The sequence below is a fragment of the Mauremys mutica genome, chromosome 1, assembly GCF_020497125.1.
Source record: "Mauremys mutica isolate MM-2020 ecotype Southern chromosome 1, ASM2049712v1, whole genome shotgun sequence".
Lineage (NCBI taxonomy): Eukaryota > Metazoa > Chordata > Testudines > Geoemydidae > Mauremys > Mauremys mutica.
Genome location: NC_059072.1, coordinates 176,542,992 through 176,562,255, shown reverse-complemented (window position 1 = coordinate 176,562,255; position 19,264 = coordinate 176,542,992). Strand labels below are relative to the sequence as shown.

At 46.5% G+C, this 19,264-nt stretch overlaps 1 protein-coding gene across 5 annotated transcripts in view; it reads left to right on the top strand.

Moving 5' to 3' along the window:
- The window catches only part of DCAF6 (DDB1 and CUL4 associated factor 6), a 177,900-nt gene that overhangs the window by 127,563 nt on the left and 31,073 nt on the right, over positions 1-19,264 (top strand). For all 5 annotated transcript variants that reach the window (XM_045001955.1, XM_045001954.1, XM_045001957.1 and 2 more), the window contains 3 exons: positions 3,339-3,454; positions 4,514-4,597; positions 4,746-5,058. In XM_045001955.1, the coding sequence (XP_044857890.1) occupies positions 3,339-3,454; positions 4,514-4,597; positions 4,746-5,058 (513 nt within the window). The remainder of the gene's footprint in view (positions 1-3,338; positions 3,455-4,513; positions 4,598-4,745; positions 5,059-19,264) is intronic.

Below are 19,264 nucleotides of genomic sequence, written 5' to 3'. Positions count from 1 at the left end.
TGTACCCTGTAACAGTTTGAAACTTGTTTCCTTAAGCACTTTCAATGGGATTTTGACTCCTAGGTGCCTAAATCCCATTTGAAAATGAGATTTAGGCTGCTAAATTAGTTAGGTGTTAAAGTACTGAGTGCAGCATTGCCTAAATAACCTTTAAAAATCCAGGCCTTAAGCCCTGATCCTTATATCTGCATGGAGTCCCATTGACTTCTCTGAATCTACCCACATAGATCTGGGCCTTAGACACTCTTACAATGGGTATGATAGAAGATCGTAAATAGACTGTCAGAATCCAAATCTCGCACACTTCAGATTGTTGCAAGACTGACTATCTTCTGGTGGCTTTAACTAACCAGATACTTACAGTTTTTGCAATGGTTATTGTTGAATGTTTTAGGACAGGCATGTTCGGTGAGAGGTGCAGAACATTAATACATTTTTAATGTATCAGACGGGTAGCCATGTTAGTCTGTATCCACACAAAAAAAACGAGGAGTCCAGTGGCACCTTAAAGACGAATGCCCAAATAAATCTGTTAGTCTTTAAGGTGCCACCGGACTCCTCGTTGTTGTGGGGGTTTTCTTAATAATTTTTTTTGTTACTTTTATTGACTGGTAGTATTGAATGTGCTAAAATTACATTACTAATTTACCTACAGTTTTGGGTGCTATACCAGTCAATAACATTAAAAGTCTGATTTTAAACTGGCAAAAGCACAAAAATCAGCTTCAAACTTCAATTAGGCAGAAAAGTGATTCTGAAAATTACAGAAAAGAACTTGTATTTGTTTTTTCCTCAGTGGTTTCACATCAGTTTCGCTCAGTTTACAGGTTAAATTCTTTTTTTTTTTTTTTGCAATCAGCATCACAAACTCCATTTGATATCTGCAAATCCACATGTTCTTTTTTTCTCTTACATAATCACCTGTAGTGGTTTGATTTAGCTGACACTTGTTGATGGATGAGGCAGAGTGGACTCAATCTTGCGTTCATGTAGCTGTTGTGGTTGTACAGGAGTAAAACTCTTGGTTTGTTAGGGAAAAAGCCTACTCACCCCTCCTTTACTATGGTTTTCCTACCACATGTGGCCCCAGAATTAGAGCTGCCAGTCAGGGAATGTCTGTCTGAGACATGCCAATAGGGAGAAGTTCAGAGAAAGCTTATGTCTCTGAGAGGTTGCTGGAAGAAGTAGCAGAAATCTCCTGGTCTCCGATGGAACATTTTTCCTTATTTTCTATCTTCTTTTCTTATTTGTTGTCTTAACTCTTTTCTAGCGATGAGCCTGAACTTTATCATGTTTCTGACCAGTTTCTTAGAGATTCACCTGTTCGGTCTTGCTTCCTTTATTGGCTGGCTGCCGTTCCCACCACCAGGTTACATAAGTGGCTCTTTAGTTTAGCCATGGTTGTGTGCTAGATGCTGCTTTCACTGTGTGAGGTCTCTCCACAATCTAATTTACTGCATAGTTGTGCCTTACTCTGCCAATACGTACTATGGAGGACAACAAAGAACAGAAAATGGAGGTACCAAGAGAACCAGGATTATTTGCGACTCCACATTATTTCCCAATCACCTCAGATCAACTCAACAGGAGACCAGCAGAAAAGAAGCTGCAGTTGTTCGAGGGTGTTCGCTAAAGCTAGTCTTTACCTCAAACTCACTCAACCATGTGTAAATTGTCCAGGATGGTAAGTGTTAAAGTCCTTGCATCTCTAGTCCTTTCTTGGGACAAGTAATTCATGTTCCAGAGTTTGTATATTAGGATCTTAAGGCAATGGGCAAAGCAACAGAAATTCCACAATTACCATCCAGATAAGATGAGCAGAATTCAAGCACCTCCATGGTAGCTATGGCTCATTCCTAATGCAATTTGAACTGATCCCCAAAATTCCCAAGGCAGGAGAATGTTCTCAGGGCTAGCAAGGATTTGCCTGTGCCCAGAAATGGTTGAAAGCACAACAAATGGTGTAAGATACTACCCCACCTCATAAACCTGAAAGCCCCACTTATAATCATTCTGCCCATCTCCGTTTCCTTATCCACAAGAGTGAATTTTCTCAATCCAGCAACAAAGAAAAGGTGCAAGATTGAATATTCTCCTCCACTTTCATTGAGATGGTGCTCAGAAAGTTTTTCATTGCTTTATGGTTGTGGTTGTTGTAAGTTGAGAGCAAGAAGAGGAGCAGAGTGAGTTAAAACATGAGATCCCAGCAGGAAAAGAACTTTGTTTCATAAGGGTACAGACACTCCCTGGGTTACCCAAGACCCGACTTACGCAAATTCGCACTTATGGAAAAAGTTCCATAAGCCAGAAATAGGATTTTTGAGTTGTGGAAATTTTTGCGTAACGTACGGGTATACATTTCTGACTTACGCAAAATTCGAGTTACGCACAGCTTTCTGGAACGGAACGATTGCGTAAGTTGGGGCGTGTCTGTAAAACGATTCTAAAGGTTTTTCAAGACATGGAGGACGTTCTGTATGTTAATTGAGAAGGAGCCATTTTCCCCATTTAAAAAGAAAAAACATTTGCCAACAGACCTCAAATACCACTTAATAGTAACTTACGTTAAATTCTGATATTTTAAAGGTGACCACTTTAGTCCCTGTAATAGTTTATTATTTGTGGCATGACCAGAAGTTATATATGCATTTTACAGAACACAGCAGAAGCCTGGTCCTTGCTCTGGAAAGTTTACTGTCTAGGTTAAAACATGTATGGGTTATTACAACATAAAAAGAGAGGTTTAAGGTAACATAGACAATATGTGATAATTATTCATGTACGCACCTTAGTTCATGTCTCTTCCTTTTCTTACTATAGCTGCATGTCAAGGCTTCAGTTCCTGTCTTGATATGCTATATGCTTAATTCATCAAATCCATGGTGCAAATCCATAGACCAAATAAATTCTTGTGAAGTTATGACACACATCTGCATGGAATTTCTCAAAATCTCATTTAGTACAGATTTGATGTTTTACTACTTTAATAACTTTGTTGTAGTTTATTACATGATGTTCTAGTGATGAAAAAGATTTGTAAAAGGTAATTCAAGGCAATGGACACAACAACCAAAAAATAAGATTAGATGTAGTCATATATTTTGCTTAATCAAGCCCTTAAGAATTCCACCTTTATAAAATGAGGGCCACACTTTAGAAGCTACTTCTGAAAATTTGGCTCCAAACATCTGACTTTACCCGTATTATTTGTTTTGTAATTACTTACAGTAATATGTTGTAGGGATGTTGTACTTTGTGGTTGTCCCTTTGATTTAAAATGGAATCTTCTTGTGTCTCTGCCTTATTACTGAACCATTTTACATGTGCTTTGTTGTTAGGAGCAGCACAACTTCAAGTTCTAGAGGGAGTGGAAGTCTCTGCAAACCTGAAGGCCAGGAAGAAGCTCTAAGAACACACAGCTCAGAACAGAAAACACCAGAAAATGAGGAAACAAGTAAGATACGTAGTTATTCCTGTAATGGTAAGGTCCCAGTTCTACTCATGGCTACGATTGAACTCAGTGGGAGTCGCACACACACAGAAATGAGGGCAGAATGTAACCCTAATAGAACATTATTTTTGTCATTTATTTCCAAGAAGGCAAAATGGATAACAGCTCAGGAAGGCAACAAATTATTTACTTTATAAAACTAATTCCAGTTGTCAACTGAAGAGGCATGTAGCTATGTATATTCCTTAATTCTGAACTTCTGGTCCTTTATTTCTTTGTGTTATGGGAGAACAGTTAATAGTTTATACTGTCACCTTGAGGAGGAGTTTCTTGCAGGCCAGAATTAAAGAACATTGGTGGGGTAGAGAAGGCTTGTACCACCGTGTCTATTCTGAATTTGTACTCTAGATAATTAGGGGACTTCGGTATTCAGGGCTGTTACCTTTTAAACAACATTAAAATTTATATTTATAAAAAAACCCACATTTTCACTGATGTTAATCCATTTAGTAAATGGACAGTTGAAGTTGGCAGCTTATAAAGGGGGCATACAATGTTAAGGTGCAAATTGGAGAAAAATGTATTGTGCTGAATTCAGTCAACCTGTTCATTGCTGCAGGAGATAGTTGGAGCAAATGTCTGTATCAGTGAATATATAGTGAGGATTTCCAAAGAAATGCCTAGAGATAACTTTTAATAAGTTAATTAACCTTTGTAACTCTAGATAATCACAACTGAGTTATCACATCTTCTGTTTCACAACATTAAAAGTAAATTAGCTACTAAAATACTTGTATGATCAAGTATTGAATTGTAGCATGGACCAAGAAAAAATCTCCCACCTCATTTTTATTCTCTGATATACCAAACTGAACAATTGGTAAGTGGATTTATGGGGTCTTTTTGTCTTCCTCTGAAGCATTAGAAACGGGCACCTGAAGTAGCATACTAGACTACATGAACCAATGGCTTGATACAGTGAAGCAGTTTCAATGTTCTTCAGGACTTATGGTGTATGCTCATGTTACTGAAATGATTATATGATCTGGTGTTTAATTCCAGGAGTCCGTAAAGAATTGCACGAGGAAGTTACAAGTGCTGAAGAGTTGAAAACTATAGATGAAGCTGTAGAGAGAACAGAAACAGGTTTGTCTGCTGTGTCTTCATATGATTGTCTGGCTGAAAAAGGGTAAAGCCAAGCCAAACACAAAATTTATTTATAACATTTATAACAACGTCTTCCTGAGTAGACTCTAACTATCAGTGGCTAATTTTGACTGCCTTTTTCTTTTAGCGAATATTTCTGAGCATCCTGGAACCAGCACAGAAGGAGAAAGTGATCCCAATCTTGACAGCATCTGTAGGAACCCAGAGGAAGGACCTTCAAGTGAAAAAAGCAAAGAACAAGAGAGTTCAAGTCAAAGTACAGAGTCTACTGCCAACCCAGTTAATACAAACCATGAACTTCAACCGCAGCCAGACTCTTCAGGGCTTGCAAGTCATGAAGAATCATCCACCAGAAGCACTGCTTTCCAAGAAACTGATGATAGTGATGATGACCCTGTCCTAATACCTGGTGCAAGGTATCGAGGAGGACCAGGACATAGGTTAGTAGAATTCTTTCCTTTTCTATTATTTGGCATCAGTATTTTCTGAGAGAAAACTAGGAACTGATGCTCCAGCCCCTTACAGAAGGGTCTCAAAGCTTGTGGCCCAGAGCGCCTCATAAACAACTTACCAGGAACCTTGAAGGCTGCATCTAGTTAGCATATATATATTTTTAAAAGAAACTCGTACAAACCTCATACTTGTTATGTTTGTATATTTCTTGCTAAAGGACTAATAACAGCTTTTTATCTGAGTTCCCCAGTGATAAATGTTTGCAGTTAATCAGTGTTGTTCTCAACGCATTTTAGGATACTGTCACAATTTCAGGGCAACAACACCCGTATTCCCCTTCCATGGTCCACAAACAGCGACCACTTTGGGCTTGTGGCTCCCAGATATCACTTCTCCTGGCCAGAGACCCACATCTCACTTCCTTCTGACTGGGAGTTTTTAAGGTTTTACAGCTTCCTGATTTACACCGATCTCCCAGCCAGCGAGACTTCCTAAAAGGCCAAGGGTTATGACCAGTGTATTGCCCCAAGTTATAATTACCACATAGCTGCTTCTAAGCAAGCACATTTATTCTTAATATGTTTTCTCTGTAATGCTTTAACTTAAAACAATAAAAACATACACACATACTAAAAAAGTTACCGGAGGTCACCCCCAACTCCAGCCTACGGCTCTGGTAGATTTTAGTTCTTCAAAACCCACAGCTGGGTCTTCATCATGGTTACAAGTTCATCCACGTTAAGTCCCAAACCAGAATGAAGGTGGGGCAGATTAGCCTTTTCTTTATATTGCCTTGGCCTTTGATGTTGGCCTTCTGTAACAGGTAGTCATAGAAATCTGCAGACAGAGACCCTGTTCTCAGGGCATAGCTTCAAAAGGCTGGATTTTGCATAACTGGAGGTGGGGAGTTTGCATTAACTTCTCCCTAGGGATTCTCCAAGACTCCTAAAACTCCATAATTGTTTGGCACATTTTCAGTACAGTCTTTTGAGCTCGCAGGTCTTGTATAAGTCATATCTCAACCCTAGAAAGGCTACTTACAATCCTGGATCACAATGACACATAAACTTAATACAGTAAGGTCTTTCAAGGTTATTGCAGGAAATTGCCCATCTGTCACAGATACAATGGTCTACAGTTTGTCTTCTGTCTACACTGTAGGCATCCTTGGTTTGCAAAAGAACTCACTATTGGTAGGCAGTGCTGCATTTTGCTGTAGCATATGTTTAATACACGATGCCTTTTCTCCGTTGGTGATTGATCAAATAATTTTGAATTTTCCTTTCTCTCTCATGAGAAGAGAACTTTAGTACCCTTTTTCTCTTGTTAACTTCTGAATACCAGTATGGACAGGACTACTAATGATTATGAGAGTTACTAGAAAATTGTGGTTGCAAAAAAAAGGGTTTTGATGGGTTCTGTACAATTTTTTTCCTGTAGAATCTAAGTACTCATTTTAAAAAAAAAACAACCTTTTTGACCATTGTTAGTAAGAGAGTTTCCTATATATCATATACTTGACATCTTAATCCATAACTGGCATAATAACCCTCCCATTCACCAAAATATGCTGTTAACATCAATGCCTGGACTGTTCAAATACTATCATAATTTATTAAGCAAACTTTCAGCTATTGGACTCAAGGCAATATATTTTTCAAATTTTTATTGTCACTTTCAGTTGCACCTTAGATATGGTACATCTCTCATTTGAGACATACTTAACACTGTATTTGTATGGGATAGAGGTTATGTTTCTGTTAATTATGTACACTGGAAATACAAATAGTTGAAACTTAGCTGTACAGCTTGCTAAAGAAATTAACTTGGCATCAACTTTAATGTCCTCCTTAATTGTTTTCTGTTTCATATTGGCTCTTTGATATATATTTAGGTCTTGGAGGGTGGGAAGCAGTGAATGACTCATGAATCCCAGGGAAAACAGGATAGTTTCTGCAAAGTAGGAATTTTCCAAGGGGCTGGATGGCTATGTCCCTAGATGATATCATAGCCCAGAACACTGAGCAGTGTATCAAAGCCCACCACTGTAATTGACATTGTTTGGCACTCTTATTGGAATGTTAGATTGAATGGACCTTGGAGCCTGAACTACTCTTTTGCCCCTCAGGGTTTGGGTTGAGATACATTGATGAGGCATTGTGGAAAAGTTTTTCCCCTCCTGGGGTATGTCCACACTAGGGAAAAAATGTGATTTCACCACATTACTCGATTTTTACCTTGACCCATTAACACGTATGAGAACTACAACTGCCCTGCCCACCCTGTTGTTTTACCACAGTTGATTAACACATGGTTTTAAAAAATAGAATAAAAAAACCCTAAAACTTTTTTCTTATTTCAAAACCCAGGTGTTCATGCAGTCCCAGGTGACTAATGTTATATAAATAGCATAGATACATAAATCTGTGTGACTTCATCCTCCAGGGTTGTAAGTTGGGCACCTTTCACCAGGAACGAATTCTCTTAACATTTGTAAAGCTTTAGACAACAAAGCAAGTCACGTTTCTGAGGCTGGAAAAAGGCCCTGGGAGTTTTCTTGCTCCTTTATCTTTCTATCTGGTACGTTACTCTTTTTTAATCTTTCCCTCATCTCCTCTTTTACTGTAGCAGTTGCAGTGTATTGTCTTACCTCCAGGTCAGAATGATGGGTGAGCAATAACTTCATTAAATGCTGCTTTTCCTCCAGAGGATGTTGTGGAGTCTGCACTATTCCTTGGTTAGGCTCACTAGATACCTATGTAATGCCCCCAAAACTGTAGACATTCTAGGAAAATCTCAGCAGGATTTGTCAGTGTTTTTGTGTGGTTTTTTTGGCTTTGCAGCCATCTAGTGAGGAAAGCTAAAAGTCTTATAACAGGTTAAGTATAAATAATCAAGGATGGTACTCTGTCATGTACCACCAGTATAGCCAGTTTCCAGCAATCTTCATTATTTTTTCAGCAATTCCAAGTGTCTTAGCTAATGTGCAACCCCAGTTAGGATTCTTAAGCTTTAATTCAGCAAAGCATTAAGTTTCCCCAATGAAACTTGAGCGTATGCTTAAACTTCAGTTTTTAGCAGGATATAACTCCAGCCAAGTTCTTGTCTCATGCCACAATTTTGATATTACAGACATAACTGGTATCAGCAATTTTTTTAATTGCTTATAACTTTGTCAAACTTTAGCAATTTGAGCTGAAATTTTCTATGCTGTATCTGTTTCAGGTTTTTTTGTTTGTTTGTTTTAATTTCTGCCAAAATGGTTCATTCTTCTTCGAGTGATTGCTCCTATGCATTCCAGTTAGGTGTGTGCGCGCTGCGCGTGCACGGCATCTCGGAACTTTTTACCCTAGCAACTCCGGCGGGCCGGCTGGGCGCCCCCTGGAGTGGCGCCGCTATGGCGCTAAATATATACCCCAGCCGGCCCGTCCGCTCCTCAGTTCCTTCTTACCGCCCGTGACGGCCAGTTGGAACTGTGGAGTGCTCTTCGTTCTCCACGACCCTAGCTTTCGCTTCTGATTTGTATATAGTTAGTTTGGTAGTTAGTTTGATAGTTTCTTAGTTAGATAGTTAGTGTAAATAGATAAGGTAAAAGGGGGGTGTTTTCCCCTTTTACCTCACCCGGTGCGGGCTCATGCCCAAGGCACCGGGCTTTAAGCCCTGCGCGGCGTGCCAGAAGCCTATGCCCATCGGAGACCCGCACGACGCCTGTCTCCGTTGCCTGGGCGAAGGCCACAGAACAGACAAGTGTGCGATCTGTTCGACTTTTAAACCGCGGACCCGAAAAGAGCGGGATATCCGCCTGAAGCAGATTTTGATGGAGGCGTCGCTTCAGCCACCGGCACCGTCCGCGCCGGCACCGCGAACTGCCTCGGTGCAGAGCGCACCGGCGGCACCAAGCCGCTCCACCTCCGCGGCACCGCCGACGCAGAAAGCGGTTAAGAAGTCTCGGCACCGCTCGCTTTCGCCCGCAAAGAAGCAGAGGCTAGTGAAGGCTCTGGCTCAGGCTCGCGCCGAAGACTAGGCGAAAGCGGCGGCGCTCCTGGCGGCCCCCGCGGTGCCCGTGCACAAGCCGTGCACCGGACCCTTGACTCCGGCGCCGCAAGGCCCGTCGAGTCCGGCGCCGCCACGCTCCCCGGTGCCGTCCGAGGTTGAGCCCCGGCTGCTGTTAACGCCGGAGACATTCGCCTCCGCGCGAGAGCTGATCAAGCTCATAGAGGCACCAGGCCTCCGGCCCCCGGCACCGCCGGTGCGGGCTGTCGTGTCGGCGGGGAAGCCGGCTAGAATGACCCGGCCACCGTCCCTGGACAGGCGACATGGACGACGCACCCGGTCCCGGTCCCGGTCCGGCGGCAGATCTCCATCACGTCGATCGCGATCCCGGCACCGCTCGCCTTCGCGCACCGATCGCTGTCGAAACGTCGGTCGCAGTCCCGGTGCCGCTCGTCATCGCGGTACCGGTCGTACTCCCGACGCCGCACGAGGTCCAGGTCGCCATCGCGTCGGCACCGTAGAAGATCGCCGTCCCGGCACCGCTCCCGGCACCGTGACTCGCGAGGGCGTTCACGGCACCGGAGGTCTCAGTCTCGGTCGAGCTCCCGGCACCGGTCGAGCTCCCGGCACCGTAACGGACATCACTCCCGGTCGCCTTCCCGGTACCGCATGGAGCAACATCGCTCTTCTTTGCCATCCGGGGACAGACTGCCCCATTCTGCAGCACACTCTGTGAGCGCCTCGGCACCGCCATTGCCATCGCGGCCCGCGTCGGTCGCTTCCGGCACCGAAGGTTACGGTCTCCTGCCACCTACCCCACAAGGCCATCCTCAAGGGGCGCAACCGTGGGGCTTCTGGGTTCCATGGGCCCAGTATGAGGCTCAGGGGGTGCCCTTTCCACTAAGGCCTCCCGCGACCGAGCGCAGGGTTCCAGAGGCGATGATAACCCGACCGGCCCCTTTGCCACCGGAGGCGGAGGCTATACCGTCGGAGTCCCAGAGCCACGCGCAGCCCGCCCCCCCCGAAAAGCAAGCAGCGGACCCCTCTTCCGAGGCGGTTGTCCAGGGGTTGTCCTCCTCGTCCTCGCCTGATGAGGCTGTGGCCAGCGCGGCGACAAAGGAGCCTCCACCCATCGATGTGAAGGCTCACCAAGACCTCCTTCGCCGCGTGGCGACAGCTATGGCCTTGCCGGTAGAGGAGGTACAGGAAGACGAGGACCCCATTACGAACGTTGTTGGGGCGGACATGCCGGTGCGAGTTGCGCTGCCTTTTGTACGGACAGTGCAAAGGAATGCCACCACTATCTGGCAGACGCCTGCGTCCGTGCCTCCTACGGCCCGTGGTGTTGAACGAAAGTACTCTGTCCCTCCCACGGGCTATGAATATTTGTACACACATCCGACCCCGGACTCCCTGGTAGTCCAGTCGGTCAATGACAGGGAACGCCACGGCCAACCGGCCCCGGCGCCCAAATCAAAGGACGCGAGGCGTATGGACCTGCTAGGCCGAAAGGTCTATTCTGCTGGAGGCCTCCAAATGAGGATTGCCAATCAGATGGTCCTCCTCGCCAGGTACGTCTTTGACATCTTGACGTCCCTGGCGAAATTCACTGAGCTCCTGCCGACAGCCTCCCGCCAGGAGTTCTCGGCCATGTTGGAGGAGGGGAGGAGGTCTTCTGGATCCTCCATCACAGCCGCCCTCGACGCTGCGGACTCGGGTGCGAGGACCTTGGCCTCCGGTGTAACGATGCGGCGTATCGCCTGGCTGCAGTCTTCCACCCTGCCGCCGGAGGTCCAATATACTCTCCAGGACCTGCCATTCGATACGAAGGGGCTTTTCTCGGAAAAGACGGATTCTCGAATCCAGACTCTCAAGGATGGCCGTATCGCGATACGTACTCTAGGCATGCATACGCCAGCGACGCAGCGCAGGCCATTCCATCCACAGCCCTCCCGACCGGCCTATCAGTCTCGGTATCGACCTTACAATAGCCGACGACCGGCCCAAAATCGCCGTCGCCCGTCCGGCAACCGCCGCAACCAGGGCCAGGCCGCTTCCAAGGCCCCTCAAGGGGCCAAGCAGGCCTTTTGATGGGACGCTCGAGGACGGCCCATCACTCTCCCTACCGGATCCTTCCCTGTTATTTTACAACCGCCTCTCCCATTTCTTTTCGGCGTGGTCCCAATTAACAACGGACAACTGGGTGCTCCAAACAGTCCAGTCGGGATACCGCCTGCAATTTGTTTCGCCCCCTCCTTCCCACCCACCTTCCCTGTCCCTCTTCAGGGACCCCTCTCACGAGCAATTCCTCTTACAAGAGGTCCAGACTCTGTTGAGCGTGGGTGCCATAGAGGCAGTGCCTCAAGACAGGCGGGGCAGGGGATTCTATTCCCGTTATTTTCTCATCCCCAAGGCGAAAGGCGGGCTACGTCCTATCCTGGACCTTCGCGAGCTGAACAAGTACCTGCTCAAGCCCAAGTTTCGCATGGTCACTCTGGGGACCATCATTCCCTCTCTGGATCCGGGAGACTGGTTTGCCGCCCTCGACATGAAGGACGCCTACTTCCATGTCGCGATCTATCCTCCCCATCGTCGTTACCTTCGGTTTGTGGTCAACGACACCCACTACCAGTTCGCAGTGTTGCCGTTCGGACTTTCCACCGCCCCGAGGGTGTTTACCAAATGCATGGCGGTAGTCGCCGCAGCCCTCCGACGTCGTCAGATGCACGTTTACCCGTATCTCGACGACTGGCTGGTTCGAGGTCAGTCCCGGCAGCTTGTGATGGACCACATGGCAGAAATCCTGTCTCTTTTTCAGCGGCTCGGTCTTCTCATCAACACCGAGAAGTCCACTTTGATTCCGACGCAGCGGGTGGAGTTCATCGGAGCGGTCCTCGACTCCACGATGGCCAGAGCCTGCCTCCCTCGCGCTCGGCACCAGACGATGGTCTCCATCATCCGGGACCTCGTCGCCTTCCCTACCACGACGGTGCGCTCCTGCCTCCGCCTCCTGGGCCACATGGCCTCGTGCACGTATGTCACCGCGTACGCGCGGCTCCACCTTCGTCCGTTCCAGTCGTGGCTCGCGTCGGTGTACCGGCCACACCGAGACCCCATCGACATGGTGGTCACGGTCACCAGGACGACCCTCGAGTCCCTCAACTGGTGGCTCGACCCGGAGGTTGTGTGTGCCGGAGTTCCGTTCCACCCTCCTCGCCCGTCCGTCACTCTGACCACGGATGCCTCAGCACTCGGTTGGGGGGCCCACCTGGGCGATCTCCACACGCAGGGCCTGTGGTCGGTCCAGGAGCTCGCCATGCACATCAACGTTCGCGAGCTACGCGCCATCCGCCTGGCCTGTCGCACCTTCTGCACCCGCCTGCAAGGCCGTTGTGTGACAGTATTCACGGACAACACCACCGCGATGTTCTACGTGAACAAGCAAGGCGGAGCCCGCTCCTCCCCCCTCTGCAAGGAAGCGATGCTCCTGTGGGACTTCTGCGTGACCCACTCAATTCACCTGGAAGCATCCTTTCTTCCGGGAGTGCAGAACACGCTGGCCGACCATCTCAGCAGGTCGTTCCTCTCCCACGAGTGGTCCCTCCGTCCAGATGTCGTCCACACAATCTTCCGGAGGTGGGGGTTTCCCCAAGTAGACCTCTTCGCCTCCAAAGAGAACAGGAAGTGCCACCGGTTTTGCTCGTTCCAGGGTCGCTCGCCAGGCTCCCTGTTGGACGCCTTCCTTTATCACTGGTTGGATCGCCTCCTCTACGCCTTCCCTCCCTTCCCGCTTGTGCACTGAGTGCTCCTGAAGCTTCGGAGGGACAGGGCCCACGTCATTCTAGTAGCGCCGGCCTGGCCGAGGCAGCACTGGTACACCCTGCTGCTCGAGCTCTCCGTTCGGGAGCCCATCCCCCTTCCGTTGTGGCCGGACCTCATCACCCAGGATTTCGGCAGACTCCACCATCCAAACCTGCAGTCCCTCCATCTTACAGCTTGGTACCTGAGTGGCTGACCCACGCGGAGAGGGGCTGTTCTGCAGCGGTTCAACAGGTCCTGCTCGAGAGCAGAAAGCCTTCCACTCGCTCCACTTACCTGGCGAAGTGGAAGAGGTTTGCACTCTGGTGTGATCACCGAGGTCTTAATCCTTTCCTGGTACCGGTCCCTACCATCCTGGACTACCTCTGGAACCTTAAGGAGCAAGGTCTGGCGGTCTCCTCCTTGAGAGTTCATCTGGCAGCGGTATCCGCCTTTCGTTCCTCCGTGGAAGGTCGGTCCATCTTCTCGAACCAGATGGTTTCCCGTTTCCTCAAGGGCCTGGGCCGCTTGTACCCGCCGGTGCGGCGCCCTGCCCCGACTTGGGACTTGAACCTCGTGTTGGCCAAGCTGATGGGTCCTCCGTTCGAGCCCTTGGCCACGTGCTCCCTGCTCTACCTCTCGTGGAAGACGGCCTTCCTCGTTGCCATTACTTCAGCGAGGCGAGTTTCTGAGCTTCGCGCTCTAACGGTTGATCCGCCATACACGGTCTTCCATGGGGACAAGGTGCAGCTGCGCCCTCATCCGGCCTTTCTCCCGAAGGTAGTGTCAGCATTCCATCTCAATCAGGAGATCTTCCTCCCGGTGTTCTTCCCGAAGCCGCATGCCTCGCCTCGGGAACAGCAGCTGCATACCCTCGATGTCCGTAGAGCGCTCGCTTTCTACATCGAGCGGACTAAGCCCTTCCGGCGTTCGCCCCAGCTGTTCGTAGCGGTAGCTGACCGCATGAAGGGAGATCCGATATCCTCCCAGCGGATTTCCTCCTGGGTCACTGCGTGTATCCGGACCTGCTACGAGCTGGCTCGCGTACCACCAGGCCGCGTCACTGCACACTCGACGAGGGCGCACTCCTCATCTGTTGCCTTCCTGGCCAACGTTCCAATCCAGAACATCTGTCGAGCGGCCACCTGGTCTTCGGTCCACACCTTCGCCTCCCACTACGCGTTGGTGCAGCAGTCTCGAGACGACGCAGCCTTCGGCTCTGCGGTATTACACTCCGCCACGTCTCACTCCGACCCCACCGCCTAGGTAAGGCTTGGGAATCACCTAACTGGAATGCATAGGAGCAATCCCTCGAAGAAGAAAAGACGGTTACTCACCTGTAGTAACTGTTGTTCTTCGAGATGTGTTGCTCCTATCCATTCCAGACCCGCCCTCCTTCCCCACTGTCGGAGTAGCCGGCAAGAAGGAACTGAGGAGCGGACGGGCCGGCTGGGGTATATATTTAGCGCCATAGCGGCGCCACTCCAGGGGGCGCCCAGCCGGCCCGCCGGAGTTGCTAGGGTAAAAAGTTCCGAGATGCCGTGCACGCGCGGCGCGCACACACCTATCTGGAATGGATAGGAGCAACACATCTCGAAGAACAACAGTTACTACAGGTGAGTAACCGTCTTTTCATTTGAGAATGAGGCCAGGGAAAAATACATTTTGCCCATTTTAAAAAACAAAACAATCTGGCATTTTGTTTGAAAAGTTTGGATCAGGGACTTGAAATTTGGCAGGTGGTGGCCTTTGTGTCAGGGTTGTGCATTTTGCTGTACCCATGAAAATCTTCCCAAATTTGGTCAAGTTATAAGCCTTTGAAAAATCATAGTTCTCACATGCTCAGATGAGACTTCTTAGATTTTAGCAGCTAAATACCCCAGAGATTCCATACGCACTGGGTGTATACCAGCTTGGGGCCGGGCAGGACTTTGCCTGAAATTACAGCTCTGGGCTGCTATAAGCTGTGCTGCATCTGGGCACCTGAACTGAGAGCAGGAAGCCTGTCTGTCCTGTGCTCAGTGACTCCCTCTGCTGGGCCCAGACGAAGTGGAGGACAAACCAGCCTGATTCAAATACAGAAGGAAAAAAAGCTAGACCTGTGGAGTCTTAAGGGAGGAGTAAGCTGAGACAAAGACCTTGTAGGATGATACTGGGACTGGAGACTGAAGTGAGTGGAGAGGAAGACTGGGATTGAGAACCAATGGAGTGGGGGACAGGAAATGAAAGGGGAAGGGAGACAGATCTAACTAGGCACAGGGGATCAGTTTGGACTGACTGGACAAAGACTGTGACAAGATGCTGAGATGGGGAGACACTGAGATTTGACAAGGAGCCCAGGGATGGAGACTGGGACTGGGTATGTGGAGGCAACTGGAGACCACGGTGGTGGTGGTGAAACAGACTGGATGAGAAGCCAGGAGGAAGGAACTGGGACTAGTAGAGCAAGGAGAGTGGCGAGAAGGAGCTTGGGGGTTAGGGGGATAGGACTGGGAATAATTGAACAAAGAGACTGGGATGAGAAGCCTGAGGAATGGAGACTGAGACTGGCTAGGTGAGGAGAATGGGACTGGGATGAGGAGCCAGGGTGGGGAAGAGATATAACTTGGTACCTAGGACATGTTGGGTAGGAGGAGGCAGAAGGGGTCAAGCTGGGTGGGAATGTGTAGAAGAGTCTGTATCCGCTACAGCACACTTCCCTCCTGAGCCTGGAGTGGAATCCAAAATTCCTGAGTGTCACCATTCCTCTGCTGGGTCACATAGAGGATGACAACCTACTACTGCTATCAGTTGAACAAACCTCTGCCACTGTGATGGACATAAAGGTTTCCACCCTGCTGATGACCTATGTGGGTGTCAATATGATGCCACATGATGGAATAACTATTATTTCAGTTCCTTTAAAAAAAAAACTAGAAAATTACACAAACTGTTAAAAAAACAACATTAAGTTTACATTGAAAATTTAGGAAATGGCAGGTTTAAGGTTGCCTGTGCAACTTTAATTCAACCACCTTATGTGTATGCATTATGTTACAGTCTTTAGTTACATGACTACATACTATTTTTCCACAGGACCACTCCCTCACTCAGTGGAGTATTATGTGTAGCATTAGAATCTTAGTAGTTAGAGACAAAGATCCTAAGTCAATTTCCTCAGCAAGGACAGCATATGGTGTGATCTGCTGCTTTGAACACAAGAGTCTCCCAAATTCTAATCCCATCTCTGATATGGATGTCCTTTGTGACCTTGGGCCAAGAACTTAGCCTCTTCCTTAAGTTCCCCTCCCATAATTTTGTTTATCCCTATCGGGTGTTCTGTTGAATATTTGATGAAGATTGCGATAGTGCTGTGAGCACAGACAGTGCTGTATAAGAGCCAGCTTTCCCACTAGACAGCATAACTGATATTAAGTGAATATTACACTTCATTTTACAGACTTCTCCCTTGTCTGTATCTGACTGCATCAGTGAGGATTGTAAGGCCGAATTCTACTCTTAGTTACACCAGTGTAAATCTAGTATATGGTAACTGCACTGAAGTTGATACGGTTAAATATTTCATATGCAAATAAAAACCAAACTATAATGCTTGCCTTTTCCCACTGAATGGCTGTACAGCCCAGTGTGGTTTAGGATTGCCTCCAGGCTTTTGATGATGATTAAATTTAATGCCCCATTCACTTCAGTTTGTTCTTGTGTATATGTATAAGGAGCAGAGCTTTCCTACATAGTTGAATGATGACAAGGTTAAATAATAAAATTCATATTTTTTCTCTCTGGTTTCAGGATTTTAGAATGCCTTTCGAACGATTGGTGGATAAGTGGCAAGGGTTTGTGTGTGAAGGGAAAATCATGATTTTCCAGTTAAAGACCACACTGGAAGACTTGGAAGCTGACTGTGAATCCTCTTCAGTACTTCTTATTCAGACAAAACTTCTTTTGTAATCAGTGAGAGTTTGTCTGAGTGAGTACTGAATTCAACTCCTTGTAATTTTAATATATTGCCACATATGATCCTTGATTTACAAAATTATGTCAGTACTATACCAGTGGCTAAACCCTTTCCCTCATGGTCATAATAACAAATCCACCATGCCCATGTCCTCTTTACTTCTATCCCAGGGCCAAGTGCCCCAATATCTGCAAATTACATGTATTCAGACTGTACATTCAAATGTGTGCATATTGTGGTACCTGGTCTTGAGAAGAGATGAGGTTCAGAGGGTATCTGCAGCTAGGAAGAGGAATCTGGAGTATATTACTTTGGGAAAAGGGTGAGAAGAGAATGTCATGAGCTTGTCAATGGAGTGGGATTTGGGAGGATTTCCATAGATAAGAGAGTTTTAGGATTATTAGATCTCAAATTTAAATACGTTCTCTAGGCTGCACGTCTCAAAGTGTGGTAGCTATCAGAGGCTTTCAGGTATTCAGGACATTCCAGTACTTGGGGAAAAAAACACAAAATGTTGGTCTTTGCCTTAGCAGACTGAAACATAAGCCTCCATTTAATACCTTAAAGAAGTCTTAGGCCAGTCTACACTACCACTTACTTCAGTATAACGTACTGCTCAGGGGTGTGAATAAGCCATTTCCCAAGTGACAGGTGATTGTAACTTATAAGTGCTGGTGTGAACAGCACTATGTTGGCAGGACATAGCTACCGTCTCTCGTGGAGGTAGATTTTATTATGCCAACAGGAGAGCTCTTTTCCATCGGCATAGAGCATCTTCACCAGATGCACTGCATCGGTGCAGCTGCACCGATGTATCGCTTCTAGAGTAGACTAGTCCATAGAAGCCTAAAGCATTATCATGTAGCTCTTTCATGTAAATATGACCAAATCAGAGGTGATGCTTATATGCACCTATCCTTCAAGACTCTTTTCATACTATTCAACAAAACATTATACTAAATGTAGAACTACTTTTGTATATCTTGCATCAGGACCTTATGGGTACATCCACACAGCAGATGGGAGGTCGAATTCTCACTTGGGTAGCGTACAAATGCTAGCTCTGCTCGAGCTAGCACCTAAAAATAGTGTGATCATGACTGCTTGCCCAAGTCTATACCGAAGGGGGCAGGCAGGATTGTACTCAGGCTTCTAGCCCGAGCTGCCGTCTGTGCCACCATGGTCATGGTGCTGTTTTTTGCATACTAGCTCAAGCAGAACTAGCTCTTGAAAATATATATGTCTACCTGAGCTGGAATCACACTTCCCAGCTCCTGTTTAGCGATACCCTTAAAGATAATTTACTTTACCATTATCTGAGGGGTAGTCGTATTAGTCTGTATCTACAAAAACAACAAGGAGTCCGGTGGCACCTTTAAAGACTAAATCTTTAAAGACTAAATCTTTAAGGTGCCACCGGACTCCTCGTTGTTTTTCCATTATCTGTTTGGCCAAGTCAGCTTGATAAATTAGCATGCTTCACTGAGCGTTGTATTCCCTAAAATTCATTCCATTGTTGTAACCTATTTGATATTTAAGTAACAGACTTTGATGGAGTATGGAAAAAGACCACAAATCAGCTTGTTGAGAGTCCAGAGACAGAAAAGAAAAGGACGTGTTTACTTCCCCAGTTGGAAATTCTATTGCTGGACAGCTGTAATTCAATATATTTGGGCTGCAGAGAAACAACCCCACGTGACAAAGCACTGATGCAGTACATTGCTCACCCTTTATTCTTTTCAATCTGATTTATGGTAAATACATTTGGCTCCCTCAGGGATTCGATTACATGCTATAGTAGGGGGCACCTCTGCAAATACAGAAAAATATAATCAGGTACCTTGACAAAGTGCCAAAATTCCCATTGACTTCCTGGGAATATCTGGTGTGTTTCCTCTAGGAAAAAGATGACACTAAATTTCAAAAAGGGGATGCTAAAATCCTGTTGACTAATGGAGACCTTTTCCAGGGTATAACATTACTGAACTTTGAACTGCTTAGAATAAAGTTTGATCTCTACAAGTTAAACACTTCCTAGACATTGGAGAAACTCCACAGTTGGCAAAGAATGATATAGAAGAAAAATTCAGATTGCGACATAACCCAGATTAGTTTTTGTCTATAACATACAACTTTTCTGTTGAGGAATGCTGGAAAGGGTAAACCCCAAATTCTGTACTGTGGAGTCACGATTTTACAGTTTCTCCTAAGGATAACACTGGTCTACAATTTTTGAGACGTCGTCTGCTTCAGAGATAAAATGTGCTATTTATTATGTATTTTGATGTGCTGAATTCAAATATGACAATTAAAACAACTGATTGGCTACTGTTTCTAAGATATTTAAGTTTTTACATTTTATGTCTATGTATATTGTGTAGATAGTAGAGTTTTAATCATAAATTGTAAACCTAGGTCTTTTCATGTGTTTATGATTGCTTTACATG